The sequence below is a fragment of the Calidris pugnax genome, unplaced genomic scaffold (genome assembly GCF_001431845.1).
Source record: "Calidris pugnax isolate Ruff unplaced genomic scaffold, ASM143184v1 scaffold20, whole genome shotgun sequence".
Classification (NCBI taxonomy): Eukaryota; Metazoa; Chordata; class Aves; order Charadriiformes; family Scolopacidae; genus Calidris; species Calidris pugnax.
Window position 1 is genome coordinate 27,527,644 of NW_015094510.1, and position 17,474 is coordinate 27,545,117.

The 17,474-nt window shown below is 43.1% G+C and overlaps 1 protein-coding gene across 1 annotated transcript in view; it reads left to right on the forward strand.

Annotated features, from left to right (window-relative positions):
- Positions 1–7,501: 7,501 nt before the first annotated feature.
- ARHGAP20 (Rho GTPase activating protein 20) overlaps positions 7,502–17,474 on the forward strand; it is a 51,035-nt gene continuing 41,062 nt past the window's right edge. The window contains 1 exon segment of the mRNA XM_014965689.1: positions 7,502–7,595. Coding sequence (XP_014821175.1) covers positions 7,513–7,595 — 83 coding nt within the window. The 5' untranslated portion in view covers positions 7,502–7,512.

A 17,474-nucleotide genomic window follows, 5' to 3' on the forward strand; every position in this document is an offset into this window, starting at 1 on the left:
TTTATATAGCTGCTATTTGCTACATTGCTCTGTGGTTGTCTGAGCTCCTATTTCATCTTCCACTTGGCTGAAGGATCACATGTGTGATCACATCACAGGACCAGGAGACAGAAATTGTCTAGGACTTTTTTTCATGTATTTTCTGTGACCATTTAAACCATTTTCCTGGAAACATTTCCTTTTCTTTTCTTGACATGCAAAGTGGTTTGAACTGCTAACCCACCTCACAGGCACTGGGAGGTTCTCTCTGTTCAATGTTTTCAAGGCATTCAAGACACTCTGCTAAAAGGTGACATTGAAGTGCAGCATTTTAGTTAATGCTTTGAGAAAATTCTGGTCCAGATTCCTTGCTTACTGGACTTGCTGGAGTCACTGGACTATGTGTGGTTGACCTACAGAGAAGTTTTGTACCGACTGTTTAGTTTAGTAACCAATACCAGTAAATTGATGCAACTCTGAAGTGGACTGAAGTAACAGGAGTAAGAGTGATTATACTGATAGAGCTTATTTCTACAAATTTATCAAAACAAACTATGCAGCAGAGGCGTCTTTTATGCCCGTGTAACCATGTCAGCAGTAGCAGCTGCGGTCATTTAACCATATTTATATGTTCCTGGTGTTTCCCTTTTCTCTTTTCTTAGAGAGGCTAGATTCCAACCAACCCTGCATATTTTACACAAGACAATATTTGGTAACATAAGAATTCACTCTTAGGATTTTTTGCTGCCTCCTTGAAGATTTCAAGTGACTACTTATAATTTTTTTGAGGCTCAGCAATTTTGTGTTTACTCATACAATGTGCAAAAAGTTAACCATTTTGCACGCTAAGCAAAATAACATTTATGGTTTGAGACTTAAAATATGGTATTCCATCACCATAAGAATGTGTTTCTTTGTGATTCTCATCACAAATACAGCAACAATTTACTGGTGGGGAAAGGAGAGTTGTAGTCTTTGCCAACAGTGTACTAAATGGATAAAATTCAAGCAAATAAATGGCACTGGAAGAGTAAAGCTAGTCATACATAATCTCAGCCCTTCATCTGTTTTACTCTGCGAAGATGAATCAAGTATCTATTTGCCTGATGATACCTTGATCTCCTGTCCTTATATGTATGTTTTTTAACATAAAGCTCCTTAAGGAAGACATTTCTTCTTCCTGCCAGTCTCTGTCCTCTTTACTATGATCCCGGCTGAGGATCTGGGGAGTTGGTGTCAAAATCACACCTAGCAGTGGCAGAAGTCTTGGCTGTCCAGGAATGCTGCTGGCACTGTTTAGCGAGGTGATGGGCAATTCCTCTCACCCTGCAGACATATACTGTAGCAATTTTATCTCTGGTGAGGACTGAAAAAGCCACTGTTTTAATGAAATCATCCACATAGTTGGTCCTTAGGTTGAAATCACCTTGGCAGGTTGTGCTGGTGTATGACAACTTACTGTTGGGATGCTCCTCCTGATGCTGCTTTAATTACAAACTAGCGTTAGCAATCCTTCCTCTGTTTGTCTATGAGAGAAATTGAAAATTACACATAAAGCAATGTGTTCTAGTACTTGAGTTTCCTAGTCTTGGTTTTGGTTTGGTTTTTTTTGTCACTCATGGTGGCAGGAGGAAAGAGAGGGACTTGGCTTGTCACGTGGGATCTAATACCCCAGGACTGCATTATATCAAATCATTGCCTGTTTACTTAATGCTGCTTGAAGTACCCATGTGGAATGGGGGATAATCTCCCTCTGTCATCTGTAAACTGCTCCTAAGAAGGCCTTGCTGTACAGACACTGGGGCAGAATCATGGCCATGTGTTAACCTCCCCGCTTTGTGTCGGGCTTGAAAGGAAACTTAGGGCTGCATCAAAATCACCACAACCAGAGTCGCTGGTCTGAGCACGGTGGGCACAGTGCAGCTGACAGTAGGACCCACAGGCTAAATATTCTGTCCTCCCCTACTCCACATTTTTCGCAGTCTGCCACATCTCTATCTTTTGATGTAGTTGGCTGAGATCTTTGGAACACATCCAAAGATTAGTATCCTTTGGGAGGTAGCTGGTAGAGCATCTTTTGCTTATAGTTGGTGTCATCAATTTTTCTTTCTAGTCTGAGATGGCCTTTGGTCTCTGTCTTTGCTGTCCTCTCGAGCAGCTGCTGTTCCATGGTGATGTGCTTTTGCTTCCACTGCGTCGATAGCTCTTTCCCCTTGTGCCCCTGCGATTGTTTTCTCCCGGGTTATCCATCCAAAAATGGCTTTCTTTTTAGGAAGGTCCTTGTAAGTAAAAGTATTCTGGCAGCATAAACAAAAGCACATAGTTTTGTCACCTGCTCTGCCTGTATGGTAAATGGGCTCTCTGTGGGACCTAGACATCTCTGCTGCCTGAGCCAGCAGTTCAAATGCAGGCGTCTTCTCACCCTGTTTATAAGGGCTTGGGGTTGTTACAGGTCAGTATAGGGACGTTTCTTACTTTACCAAAGTATAAGAGATTCTTGTTCTTTCTGGTATTTTTAGCGCTATGCTGTAAATCTAACAAATACTGGATTATGGCATGTAGGAAAAAATGATTTATTGCCTCTCATAAGTAGCCCAGTGATAGAGGGGGAAGAGTGATGCCCAATTGTCCTGGAAATTAACTGCTGGGTGCTGAGGACTGTTTTGATTTTTGATTGTTAGGCAGTTGGTTGCACTTTGCCTTACAGTTTTTGGTAAAGGGTTGTGTTCTGTGCTTTGGCTCTGGTTCAAACCAGAAATGTATGCCACAGATAGGGTTTGTTGCTGAGACAACAAGAACAGAGTTTGCATGGGTGCGATCCCTCATGCTTATTAATGTAGATACTTTTAAAGAGTAGGCTTTGTTAAAATCAGACTTCTTTTTTTATGAGGGAAATGAAGCAGTGAGAGGGAGCGCTGAGCCGCTTGAGTGCAATCCTCAGCTCAAGGTATTGGCACCTCTGAGTGTTGTCCCTGTCACCCAGTTAAATGACCCAGGCACTTGTCCCAGCCTTGACCCACTTCTGGAGCCCGCCTGTAAATCAGGGGCCTGAAATCCTTTCATCTCTGGGGAGGCTTTTACAAGGGTATCTGCACGTTGCTGAGGAGGCATTTCTGCCACGTTCACCTGTCAGTCAGGAACTGAATGCATTTTTCAACTATTTCGTATATGAATCTCTAAAATAGGCATCAGGTAATATAATATTCTTCTCCAAAGCTTGCACTACTCTCTGAGAAGTCAGTTGCTCCCTGTGTGACTGAGCTCACAAATTTGGCTGTTCCCTGTCCTTTGCTCAGACAGCAAAGGGAGGATTGAGCTAATTAACTCAATTTTCTTGGTCACCTTAGTTTCCTTTTTCCATCTGTGAAGGAAATCAGCACTTCTCGGAGAAGACGAACTGCGCGCTAAGCGTGTCCTTTCCTCACTGTTGACGATAAGAGGAGCACGGGGCAAAGAGCTCAGGTGTGGATGGCTGAGGTTGGGTGAGAGGAATCCTCCTGTCCATGCCCACCATCCCGGGTGGGCAGTGTGCTCCTGGGGGGCCACAGCACAGCCCCTGCCTCAGCCCCCCCGCACCTCTGCTTGGTGCACAGGCTTTCATGTCTCTAGATACTTGCAAAATATTATAAACACCGTGTGTCTGCTACTTAAGTTATTTGTCATCACAAAAGAAAGAGTATTTCTACTGAAAATGAATTTTTTTCACACTTTCTTTGTTTAATTCATGCTCTGCCATTCTCTTTCTAAGCGTGATACAGTTAAGTGAAACACAAAGTACAAGAGAATGCTTTATCTTCAGTTCCATTTTTTTTGAGGACATCACGCAAGTGCTGCTGTTTGTTACTTTTTTCACGGAATGGGAATTAATATCATAACTCGGCAATATTAATGTACATAAATTCTATATAATGCCATTATCCATTTCAACTGCAATGCAAAACTAGTTGAATACTGGCAGTCAGAAACTGATTTTTCCTCCAGTTGATGACTTGTGAGACGCTTGTGAAAGTTTTTCTGTAATCCTGCAATCCATAGGGGTTATGATTCCTGAGGAGAGGCAGCATATTTTCAGTGATGGTTTGCAGGGTTACTGTCCTCAGTATGGTGGGCTGAGCTGCTCATAAACCACCTACCATCACGGTTTACAAAATAGTTTTTCAGAGTGTATGTCTGATCATTATCTGGTGTAAATGAATTCTTTTGAAATCTGTAGCCCTATGTCTGTTTATACCAGATGAGAAACTAGCCAAATACTAACACGTACCACCAGTTCAACAACTGAAAAGAAAAAAATATTTCTGTTTCTGTTAAAAAAGCAGCCGAGACAACCACCACCAGAAATGCAGAAAGTATGAAGTTAAACCTGAATTGGAAGGGAGCGGGGGCAGGAACTCAAGCTTTTGAACGTGAGGAGTGCAAAAATAACTCTAGTTTGTCCTGACTGATAAAAAGATTATCATCTTTGCATCTGGCACAGTGTAAACATTCATTATGGATACTGATTTTATGATACATTTCACATGGGTGTGACTCAGTCAGCAAGTATGAGGATTTCTCTCTGTGTTGACCTTTCTAATATTTACATGAAAAAATGGGAGGTTATGATGTGGGACACATGTTGAGAAATGCTCCTCTGTGTCCCATGCTTAGTTAATTGGTCATTGCATCTCCTTGTGCTCCCAAACATCTGCTCTGGCTACAGCTGTCCAGGATGCATCTCCTCTTCTCCACATTGCCAGCGTGACATCTTTGCACGTGTGAACTTAGGAGAGCAGGCATCTGGGCCCAACTTAGCCAAAAATGAATTTGTCCACTTCCTTCTCAAAGTAAATCAATTCAAGTTATCAGGACGGTCACTGATTTTATTTTCTCAAACTCTGTACGTAGCAAAATAAAAACAAACCCTCCTTTTCTGTCTGTAGTCAATGTCTCTGTGTAATGTTTTTATTTGCATACAGCTGACCTGACTCACTTCACTGCTGTTGCTGTGAAAATTTTCTTTTCCAAATCTCATCAGTGATCTTTTTATGTATTAAGGCCCTTTTTGTTTGTTTGGTTTTTGGTGTGGTTTTTTTTTTGTTTGTTTTTTTTGGTTTTTTTTTGTTAAGCTTTGCTTAATAGCTGTATTACAAGGTTGCCCAGAGAGGCTGTGAAATCTCATCCTCGGAGATAATGCAGCCCTGGACTGGTGGTGGTCTGGAGGAGCCTGCTCCGATGGGTCCTGCTCTCAGCAGGTCCAGAGAAGCTGGACCAGAGGCCTCCTGGGATCCCCTCCAACCTGAACTATTCTGTGACTCTCTGCCAGTCATTTGAGCTCTTATTAAACTTTCTGTAGTCTTAATCTTTATGTTGGTCCTCAGATATTTAAGTCAAGACGGGAATCTCACTGCCACAGGCACTATTCAGTGCTGCCAACCCAAGCATGAAAAAAAATTGCCATAATTGAGAGAGGTTTTAAAATGCTGCATTTTTTCAGTCGCTTCCTTTTCAGACCTGAGAAGCCAAAGTATTTAAGATAACCAATCCTCCACTGCATTCACAGGAGCTGAGATGCTCTAGTTTTAACCACCCCCTGAAAGCCACCTGCCCAATAATCACACTTGCAGTAAATGTCCAATTGGATGTTGATGCTTTATATAAACTCCTACAAAAAATGATGGTTGGGGGAAATCTGTAGCTTCTCTTCTGTATGATGTTAGACTGCATTATACAGGTCTCTTTTTGCCTTCCTATTTGTAGATACGATACTTTTAAAAATGCTAACAGCTTCTCAGATTTGGTAGCAGTAAGACAAACTGATTTCATTCACTAGAAAAATTTAGCACAGTATTTTCTTTTTTTTTCCCCTCAAAACTAACAAAAACAGGCATCTATGTTGTTAGTAACCTATTAAATTATTATCCAGTTATTTTCTGATCAGATAGAAGGCATCTAAATGTTCCCAGACTTAATTTATCTGTCTTGAGAAGGTTATTTTTTGATGAAAGAAAGAGGGAGGAGGGGATATTTTTTAAAGGTGAATTGAAGTTACACATTTGAATTTATAACAATTGCGGCACAATAGCTGTAACTGAGCATCTGACAAAACAAACAAGCGTGCTCTACATAAATAAAGGGGGAACCAAAAAAAATGACACAATAACAAATGCACTGCAATGAGTAGAAGAAATAACACTTGTCAAAAGCAAGTAAAGCAGGCGGTACTGTGGAGTTTAATTTCTCCAAGGGGAGCACGCTGTGCACCTGCCCAAACAAAATGCATGCCACATTCAGCACTTGCATTGGCAGAAGAATCGGTTGTTCCCTAGCATATCTGTTCCTGGTACTCAGTGGTTATTTTTAGTATAAAGAAAGAAAGTCTTGCTTTGGGATTAGCTGAGAACAGAGACTTCATGACTGTCAAAGGTTCACCTGTTTGTGGGCTATCAGTGGCGTAAGGGACTGCTCCAGCACTGGAAACTGTCCTGTCGGGGTCTCAGGAGGAGTTCCAACCCCAGCCCTTTTGTTCACCAGTTTATTCTGAAAAATATTTGAGCTAAATAAGGCAACAACCACCCCTCTGGTGGAGGGTCAGAGGAAGGAGAGGTCATGCACCTTGGCAGCAGGCTGCACAACCGGTTCTAGAGAGCAGCTCCAAAGTTAGGGCCAGGACTCCTAGTCCTGCTCCCGGCTCCAGGAGGGGTCGGATACAGTGATGAAGACATTTCTCTCCAGGGAAATGGGTGTTTTTGTCTCCTGTGGGCATGTCTGAAAATCTCTACCTCTGGGGAAACCAGTGTTGTTTATTTACTCGGTATTTTTATTGTAGTATTCAACCTCACTCAATGGGAATCCATGCTCCCTTGGTAGCTACTGACATTTTCATCTCTTCCCTGTGCTTGTCTTTTTTTTTCCTCCTGCATTTTCTACCTTTGTCTCCTTTTTCCCATTCCCTTCCTAGTTCTGTGATAAGAGCTGCCCTGCCTCTCACTTTCCTATTTTGTCCCATACATAATCAGGAATGACAAAAAATGTAATTATTGACTACTGAGAGACAAGACGTAATGCTCCAGCTAAATTAGTAGAAAAGGAAAATGCCCTCATCTCTGAAGATTTGGGAAAAAAGGTGGCCCAATGCAGCATGTAAGGTTTGGTGGCTGGAATCCAAACCTTAATTTATGGTAGATGTCAGACCTGACACAGAAATGTATCAAGCATTTGAAATTTGAACCACCATCTGAATATTTGATAAATTCAAAGTGCAATAGATTATTAAGGGACAAAAAGTGGTTGAGGATGAGCTCTAGGTGTTTACTTTGGATATCTGTGTATAGACACTAATGATCAGCGTTTCTTTATCACTGGCTTTTTGGTTGTACTCCTGCTTTTCTCCATATGTGATATTTTACAACTCTTTTTCCCCTCCAGGGTTGCTGATGGCAATCACTCAGCCTTTTTCCCATGTGGAGTCTGGCTGCGACTTCTCTGTGTGCATGCAGATATTGCTCTGAATCTCACCTACGGTTTCATTTTGTTTCTCTCTCCAATCAGAAAATGAAGAGTTTGGCCCAAAGACGCCAGTCTGCACCCTCTTTGATCTTTGTCAAAGCACTTAACAGATCTCGATCGGTCTCAAGGTGAGTCAGTGAGTTCTTCCTCCTTTCTGCCTTGTACACTTGTGCAGCACCCGGCATTACTCAGGAGAGGTTATTGTGGGATCTTACAGTCTAATTTGAGCTAAGATTTTGTCATGGACTGCTGCATGGTAGAGGCCCTCTGGGGGTCTGGAAGCACCTACAGGTTTAGGACAATGCTGTGGACCAGGATCTGGTGGTCACAGTCTTCTCCCATCCAGCATTAGCAGCTTGCGGGGCTGTGTGTGTACGTGGGTGTGCGTGGGTGTGAGGCGTTCAGCATTTTTTGTCTTCATCTTCTGCCAGGATCAGCTGTTCCTCCTCCCCCCTTCCACCAACGTAAAGCTACCATAGAAATGGGAGTTTCTATGGAGCCAGTCCCCTGTCCAGCCCCAGCCCTGACCTGCCATTTGAACCGCTCTGCATACATAACTTTTGTCTTCCTGCACTACAGTTCATTAGACTTTAAACTTACAAAACATAAGTGTTTATCAAGAAGTGAACCATCTGGTAGGCTGTTAATGCTTCCAGCTGCGTAGAGCTCTTTACGAAGAAACATTATTGAGGGAAATTAAAGTATGGCTTTGTAAGGAATATTTTTTCCTACTCTGTGGTGTGTTAAGTAATCTGTATGTGAGCTTTGGAAAGTTCTTTGTGTTTGATCTAACTAATACCTGGTTTCATATTTGTCATCGTGCAGAATTCCACAGTATTTCAGAAACCTGTGAAAGTATTCTGTGAAAACATCAGAGTTGCAAAATAGGAAAGGAAAATGAGTTGAAACTACTTGCAGGTCTTTTTGCTGGCTATGACATAAAAGAGGAAACTTAGAAATGAATTCCTAACGGCATTTGCACCTTTTTGTGTAGTCTAGTGGCCCGAGCCTAGGACTGAGAGCCAGCAACATGTGTTCTGGTTCTGTCTGTAAAACAACTTCTGTGGCCTCTCTCTGACTTTGTTTTCAGGTCTTTAAAGTAAGAGTGGGTATTTTGTAACCCCTTCATGAGTATACTGAAGTTGTTTAGATTGCCTGTACCACCTTTATTCTTCATTCACTATTATTTCTTCATTACATTTGTAGCTATGTTCATAATTGTGATACCACCTTTTGGGCACAAATAACACACTCATAACTGAGGCTGTGAAATTAGAGACGGACTATTACTATGGGGAGTAATAGTCCATAGTAATAACTGGAGCAATAACTGGAGAGTACAGGGGACGAGAGATGGGATCTCTCAGTCCTTGGACTTCAGGGTTTCTTGCAGCTTATAAGCCTATGTCTCCATAATTTATTCCCTTCGAGATTTGTCTGAGTGTCTTAAGATTTGCTCCTTGATATTATTAGATAAACTATATTCGATGCTTATATTTCAGTCTTCTGTTATTTGTCTGATGGGGTTCAGACATGAACACTTTTCTTCAATTCTACCTTTTTTTGGTTTGTTTTATTGCCTGCTCCATAAGTATCAGAAATTGGATGTAGCTGGAGAGCCACTGGGTGGGATGCACACTCAGTGTGTACATTGTCACCTAAGAATTGTATGCTTTCTTAAGTGTAAATATGTCTTGCTTGTACAGCCCAGCTCAGAATTGTTTCCACACCTGATGTGCGGTAGGATTTTTTGTAAGGCCAGTTGGCAGAAACTTTGTGGTGGTGAGGGCCAAAGAAGGGGCAAATGTTGCCGTGTTCTGCAGTGAGGACAGTGCTTTGCCCACCTGATGGACCCTGCTGCTTTCACAGTTGGTGGATGCTGCCTCAGCCACGTCTGTCCCCTGCCTGTGGCATGCAATGATTTAGCTGCTCCTGTTGGTTTGAACTGAAATCTGTGGCTGTAGTGAGAAGTATCGGGTGAAGTCTGAGGACCTCAGGGCCAGAACAGGTGATTTTGTAGCTTCAACGTCTAGCAGTTAGAGAGTAACACTTTGGATGGTGTTTATTATTCTTCACAGGAGCCGTAATTCTCACCTGTGTCTGACTTCCTTGTTTGGCTGTGCAAGACACATTCCTCTTCATCACCAAACTGATGGATGAGTGTGAACCTTCCACTCAGTTTGTTGTGTAAATGCTTAACTCTTGTGAAGTGCTTTCTCTTAAGGCAAGCTGAAGAGCAACAAAATGACTTCTCATGTTTTCTAATCTCCCCCAAATGTTTTATCTCAGAGCTGTCTCAGCTCTTAGTTCCCTTTCTTGTAGACACAGCCAGCCTGCAAAATCCATTATTCTCCTCTGGCAGTGAACCTTAATACTGGGACTCCATAACACTTACTTGTTAATGGTTGATTAATGACTTGTAGATAATAAAGCTCCTATCTGAAGTTAGCAAACATCTGTGAGGGATTTATACGAATCCTCTCACCTCAGCAGCTGGCTCACCTCAACATTTGTTGAAATTAATGAGCAAGTGCAAAGTTTAAAAGGGCAGGAAATACTTAGAAGCACAAGTCAGTTTGTATTTTTATACCACTTTATGTGTCAGGTGTCCTTGCTTTTATAAACAGGGCACTTCCATAAAATGCGGTGGCACCCATTTTGGACAGACTTACTTCGGGGCATTTTAAAATTTATTGATGGTATTTATTCAAAGAAACCATTGTGACATCTGGAGATGGCTATTTAGCGTTAAGAGGATTAAGGATTTTTAATGGTAGTGTTGTTGTGGCTCCGATGGCATGAGGATGTAAGTAAGTGAGGCAAGATGTTTTAGCTGGAAAAAGCTTGTTTGTGCCATTGTCCTCTTCTTCATTCCTGAAAGAGAATTCTTGTCTGCTTAAAAGGGTGTCTTCTTTTTCCCCAGCTATAACATTTGGTTTAATGAAAGTTAAGCTTTCCTTACAAATCTTGCCTTGCCATGTCAGTCATATAAAAGGAGTTACAGAAGAATTCTGGGATGGGTGTATGGCATGGTGTTATGTGCAACCACACTGTAATCCCTGCCTCACTCGACTGTAACTGCAGGCAGCAGGGGAACATAGTAAATAGTACAGGTATTATAATGGAATTTGGGCCCTTACTTCCAAGAGATGAAAATATGCAGACTATTCGTTGCCTCCTGTTCTTGTTTCTCTTCCTTTTTTCTGTGCAGTTTCTCCTTCCTCACAAAATAGGGATGAATAGGCATGTAAGGACTGCTTCACATCATCAGATGTCCTTTTTGGAAGCACTTTGAGCAAAGTTATTCTAGAAATACATTGGAAAAGTAAGCTTTTGATATTTTTCTTGGCTGATACTCAGGTGCAGGAAAAATAAGTTTGGTTGTTAACTCCATTAACGTGTATGAAAACAGCAAAGGATTCGGGTTAGTTATATTTGGCCCTGGACCTGTTCCGCAGTTGTAATTTTCCTCTTACTTTTTTCTTGGTGTCCTTTAATGAAAACTGCACAACTTAATGCTGTACCTCAGTGCAACACAAATTATGAGCTTGAAACAGAAATGTCTTAGGCCCGGATTTAAGCATCAGGTCTTGTCATCTCAAAATAATTGATATAGAATAATAAAGACTTGTTTCTAGCCAAATTGTTCTGCTGCCCCTTCAAAAAACAATTTTAGCATGTGACAAAGCCCAAACTACCAAGTTTCTGTTCTGCGTTGGCGGACTTCTGCTCGCATCTCGGGTACTTCAAAGGGACAGCCAAATTCTGTTTTGCAGTCACTGGCAGCTTCTCCTTTCCTCATGCACGAAGATCTCACCAGATCTTTGAAAGTTATATTTTTACATGCTTAAACTTGTTAACATAATTTCACAATTTCTGAGGCTTCATGACCATTTATAGATATGTGTCTCTGCACACTAAAGGTGTTAAAATATTAGTAATAAAACGACTCTTTATTACAGTGTGAAGCATGTTTATTGTGTTATTTTGATGTAAGCTAGAAGCAGGGGCTGTTTTAAAAAAGAAAAAAAAAGCATAATTTTAAAAAGGTTTTATGAAAAGTCTTTAAAGAACACAAAAAGAAAGGACCTAAAAAGTCACCCCCACCCAATTTTATTATGTGGCTTTTATGGTTGAAGAAGTTATAGGTAAGATATAAGGATTTCACAAGTCTCCAAGGTGTTTTTGCCCTTTCTGTACATTGAAGCATTGTTGTGCCATTCACTGAGAGGCTGCTCTTCCTTCTCCCAATGCACGGTAAGTGATTCTGGCATGTTATCTTCCAGAGGTCCCGTGCCAAATGCTAAATATCCCAGATAACGAAGATCATATGTGTAATCTAGTAATACATTCCACTTGGCGCTAGTCAAATACAGAGTGTTCCCAAAGTCTTGGACATTGTGTTTTCAGGGTTTTAGTCAGAAGATATGTGGATGATCCAAGCTATGTGACTGGATGAAGACAAAAATAGAGACTTTTAATAAATGTAAATTGCCAGAAGGCCTTAACTGTCTCTTTTTCACAGGGGAGATGAGTATTAGGTGTTTCAGGCAAATCCGATTGCGGGGAGGAAAGTAATAGAAGTTCATTGCAAGTAACTAACTTGTTAAGTAGGTATTTTGGTTGTAATCGTTTTGCTCATTCTTCACTTGTTGCCATGGCAGCGAATAATTTCACCCAGCAAAATAATCTCCATGAGGCGCGTTTGGTTGGTGAAGCTCAGCACTTCGGTATGGGGGCATGGAGGGGGGAGAGCCTGCCACCCTGTCGCACCCCACAGCCGTTTTATTTACCGGCTGTCACAGGGTGAGGCAGGTACACCCCGAGCAGCTGTTGTCCCCTCAGCCATCATGGGCCTCTGGGGAACCATGACAGCATGTGTTGGAGAGTGAAGGGAGGATGGCACCCACCTGGCTGAGGCCACCCCACAACTGGGGCGCTTGTCCCCATCAGTCACCACAGCAAAACCTGCCGGGTAGAAAAGCAGGACCCCTTGACCATCGATGGTGCCATTGCTGGTGGCACGTGGGGCATGGGCAAGGGCCACCCCGCCGCAGGGCACAGCCCTGGGATGGTGTGAGACAGATGACGCCTCATGGCTAAACCTGAGGGGCTTCGAAAGACAAAAGGCCGCCATATTGTGTGTGTATGTGCACCCATTTCTGTGCGTGCCTTACACCTATGGTCAGTGTGGGGTGTTGCCTCTGAAGCAGTTACACACCACCAGCAGTGGTGATGTGGGGAGAGATGGGCTCCAGACCAGGATGGGAGGCAGCGTGGCCAGGTACTGTCCCAGGCTCCTTCCATTCCATACGCAGGTATCGCACTTTGGGTGGGAGGGGGTTCCCTTGAAGGCTGCGAAAGGGAGGTGAGGGGAGAGGATAATGGGGTAACAAGGTAACTGTAAGAAGATGTACGGTGTTTGAAACAGAAGTGGTGGTCGGGTGTCGTGGTGGCCCATGTGGTGACCATGTGGTGGCCCCGTGCCCTCAGCCACCCAAATAGCGTGGTCACAAGAGATGAGACGGGACCAGAGGAAATGGTCTGAAGTTGTGGCAGGGGAGGTTTAGATTAGATATTAGGAAGAATTACTTTACTGAGAGGGTGGTCAGGCACTGGAACAGCCTGCCCAGGGAGGTGGTGGAGTCACCATCCCTGGAGGTATTTAAGAAACGTGTAGACATGGCTCTTCAGGGCATGCTCTAGTGCCCGAGATTATTGGTTTGTGGGTGGGTGTGATGTGGTGGGGTATTGTGTGTTTTGTTTTGTTGTTGGTGGGTTTTTTTGGGTTGTTTTTTGTTTTTTTAAGGTTGGACTCAATGATCTCAGAGGTTCCTTCCAACCATGGTGATTCTGTGATTCTGTGAGGGCTCATGAATGCCTTCATTCACCCTTAGGAAGAGGCACGCCATGGAAGGGAGCCCTTGCAAGGCAGTCCTTCTGAAGCCGCAGGGCTCATGGGTTTTTTGGGAAGTACAAGGGCTGTCACTATCATCAGAATGGTTCCCTCAGGTGAAAATCAAAAGTGGCAGCACCCCGGGGGCAGCCCCATCTCCTCCATTCCTCATCTTACAGGCTTTTGTCTGAGATACCCCAATACACTCAAAAGCCATTTTATGAAAGAAAGAAAGAAAAAAGGCAAAATCCCACAAAACAGTTTCCCAATGTGAGGGATTAAGTACAGACACCACTCATTTTATCTTGACTTGTGGTATTTCACAGCTATTTCCGTAAAGCTCCAGCTCCAGGAGTTGTGTAGTTATAAAAATCACAGTTTGATTAGAAATCAAGTTTCTAGTCATCAAGATGGAGGGAAAATACTGGTCCTAAAGACCCAGTCAACAAAGCAAATGAAAAGTTCTTTGCTTCTGTGTTTAATTTTTAGATTTAAATAAGCCTCGACACTTCTGCTCAGGATTTTTTCTGAGATTTTTCCATTTCATGATAAGTTTTGATATTTTAACGTTTTATGCTTAATCTGAATAGGCAGAAATTTTGGAGAATTTTCCCAAATTTCTCCCTTCAGTATAACATGTCTCCCTGTGTGAGGTAAAGAAACACGAATTTTTAGAAAAATATTGATTTATAAAAACCCCAACATTATTTTGTATCAAATTGCTCTTCCTTTTTAATGGTATTGCACATAATTAAAATAACTTGTGATGATATTGTGCTAGTTGTCATTTTAATAGTATTTTTAATTCTTGCTTGATTTAAGCTAATTATGACACTGGAGTATTGTTTCCTTAAACCATGTGCTTGAACGCAAAAGTTATTTTTACATAGTAATAGCTGGGGATAAAATTTTATTAACTGTTAACAAGGAACAAAGTGAACTCTCTGAGGCCTCAAATGGCCTTTTAACTCAGAGATTGGCATTCCTGTCCCCCCGCTGTGCTTTCTCTGTTTTGTTTTGTGTGTGAGCATGTATGTGTATATGTGCATATGTTTGTTTTTGATAAAACCCATCAGTTCTTCATTTATGACATACAAACTGGCTTATAGCGATGTTTGTACATCTGGAGATCGAAACGAGCTGCAGCTCTGAGAGATACGCTGTCTTTTTTATTAAAAGAAAAGGGCTAGAGGTAGAAAGAAGGAAGGCTTGGAAACAGGGTTTTGGAGGGATTGGAGTTTAAATGAGGGATTAATTTTACAATAAATGACTAATAGTTTAACACCAGCGCTTTAAGCCGATTCCCCTCTGGATCAAGTTGTGACAGTTTTAAGGCAGGACAGCGAGGGGCACTGCTCATTGGGATGAGCACAGTGCTCTGCTTGTCCAGATGTCTCACTGTCCACATGTGCTTTTGGCTGCGGCCCATCTTGGGGGCTTTTTGGATTAGGCCTTGAGGTCTGGCAGAATGCAGCTGGTGTCCAGCCATTGTGTATCCCTGATTTTAGACAATAAAATCTCTGCCAAATGACAGTCTGGCCAAGCAGTTTGGGCAGCGGCATACCTGAGGAAATCACAGACTGACTCGCTCAGACTGCTTTGCGGTCGTTTATCTTGTGTAAACAAGCAGAAAACCTCTAATGATGTGCAGGCTGATGTGCAGCCTCTGGTGCTCTCACCTCTGACAAGGGCTAGCATTAAATACGCATTGAACTCTCCTCCTGGCTGATACAGCATCGCTTCTCCTGGTCCAGTTCCTTCCTCATGGTGCACAAAACTGCTGGTGAGGAGTTTTTAATCACACCATGGGAGTAACGGTCTGTTTTTAGATTACTTCTGTGCCTGTGTCTTAAGTGTATGAGTATCAGGGGCTAGATCCAATAAAGGATAATAAGCCTTGAGGCCAAGATATATGAATAATTTAGGTACCTGAATCTAAAATCATGACTTAAAAAACATCAGCACAGTGGCTGCCTGACCTCCCAAGTGCACCTGTTCTTTAGGCACTCTCCCATTGACCAAAGAGCTCCCCAAACACCTGGAGCTGTGCTTTTGCACATCTCAGTATGGCATGACTGTTGGCAGCACTGAGCAGGTCTGTGTCAAAAAATTAAAGACTTTCATGAGGGGCTCCTGAGAAGCTTCCTCCACTTGTCCACAGACTCTGTTTAACCTGCCTGGGCAAGAGCAAGGCCCTCACAAAAGCAGTTGCAAATGTTGCTGTCTTTTAAACCTCTGGCCGAGTACGCTTTTCTGGAGTGTTTTGTAATAACTGTTCACGGCAGTGTTTTCCAAACATGCAATTATTGGGGCTGAAGTGGGAAGAAGTCTGGCTCACTGGGTATTTTGGCAGGGAGAGACCATGGTCTATGTTGCAATCAAGGTTTGTGCTATTCTAGCAAGCTCAATGTAAGCTATGCTAGGCGTTTCTAGCCTGCTCCATAGACAGGTCCCCACAGACCAGACCACCTCTGCTCTTTGTGAAACTGCTGGCCTTGAAGTCGGTGTCCTTTTGATGGATCACCCAGGTTCAGCTCTTTGCCTCCTTAGGCAACTCATCTTCTTCCCAGAAGAGGGATGTAACTACAAAAGCAGAAGGTAGTTGGAGTGAGTGGAGACTTTCCTTCTCCCTCCTGCAGTTGAAGGTGGGTCACTCTGGAGAAGGACATGCAGCGTTCCTGGGACCAAAAATCTTATATTCATGCGAGCAAGCCTGGCTCTGTAGATGAATGGTCTAGGAGGAGAAAGGTCTACATCTGTTTCCAGGATTGTTTTTGCATATCACCCACTGGCACATCGGTGTTCAGCCTGTCCTGTCCCCTAGCTGGAAGCGGTGGTAAGTACTGGGATGAGTGTGCTGGTTTGGGTCTTGGTGTGCCCTACAGGGAGCCTGCGCACTGCGCAGACTGCATTCGGTGGGAGTCGGTGTCTCAGGACATCCAGGTGCATCCTAGGTCTTCATGGCAGCGTTATTTAGAAAATGCAGAAAAGAATGGTAAAGACCTTCACCTGAATGAATAGGCAGAGCTGAGGTGTTTTCATCCACCTTCCTTCCCTCCGCATTTTCTTCTGATAGTAAAACTGTATCTGGTATTTTGCAAGGCATCTCATTTGTTAGAACTCTGGAAACACATGTGGTGGCTGAACCCCTCCGACTAAGCAACCTCACGCTCATTCCTCTCCCTTTTGCTGTGCAAGAGAAGGACTGGTTTCCCGGTAGATGGTGTGTCAACTGTGACATGCATTTCTACAAGGAGGTTGCTAATCAGACATGGGCAAGCTCTTCTGGTATATCAAAGGCTCAAATAAACACGGGGAAAATCGTCATCATGGGAAGGGCTCTTCTGTTTCTCCCTCCTCCAGGCTGCTGTTCTTTGCAGGTAACTGGCCTGTGCCCACTTCTCCCTTACGTAAAGTCATTACCATCAGGTGCAGGGATATGGGGAATCCTCTAACAGCTTTTATCCCCCGCTCGGATCACTGGTGGAATAGAAACCTCTGGCTAACCTGCCGGAGTAGCTCTGTGAAAAGAACTTGTTGAGTGTGTAGGCGTTCAGTTATAGGGCAGCAGACAGGTGCATGTGGCAGCGACTAATTTGTCTGCTGGCTGTTGAGAAGGAATCTGGGTCATTACACTTGCAATAGCTGGCAGTGGCGGGCATATCAAGTAATCTCTTCACTGTAATAGGATAATTCCTGTGCTGTAGTACTAGTATCAAAATATGGTTTAAAGCCCTTGAGGCAAACCAAAGCCAGATTTGTGCCTGTTACAGCTGGGAGAGGTGCAGTGAAGTGTCTTCCATGTGGCACCCATATTGGTTGTCCCTCACAGGGAGGCAGTCCTTAAAAGCGTCAGCCAATATGAGGGCTGGGCAGATCCTCCCTTCACGTCTGCGGTGGAGCTTTATGGAGTTCACCCCACAGAGTCCCACAGTTGTGGGGCTACAGGCAAGGCAGGCAGCAGCGGGTTCAATGAGAGCTGCAGCTTGCAGAGGATAAAGCACGGTGAAGGGGCTTATCTTTTTAAAGGCAGTACTAGCTGCTATTTATAGGTCACTTTGTATGTGATTACTTTGTTTACAATCAGGGAATTTTCTCCTGAAAAAGGGCA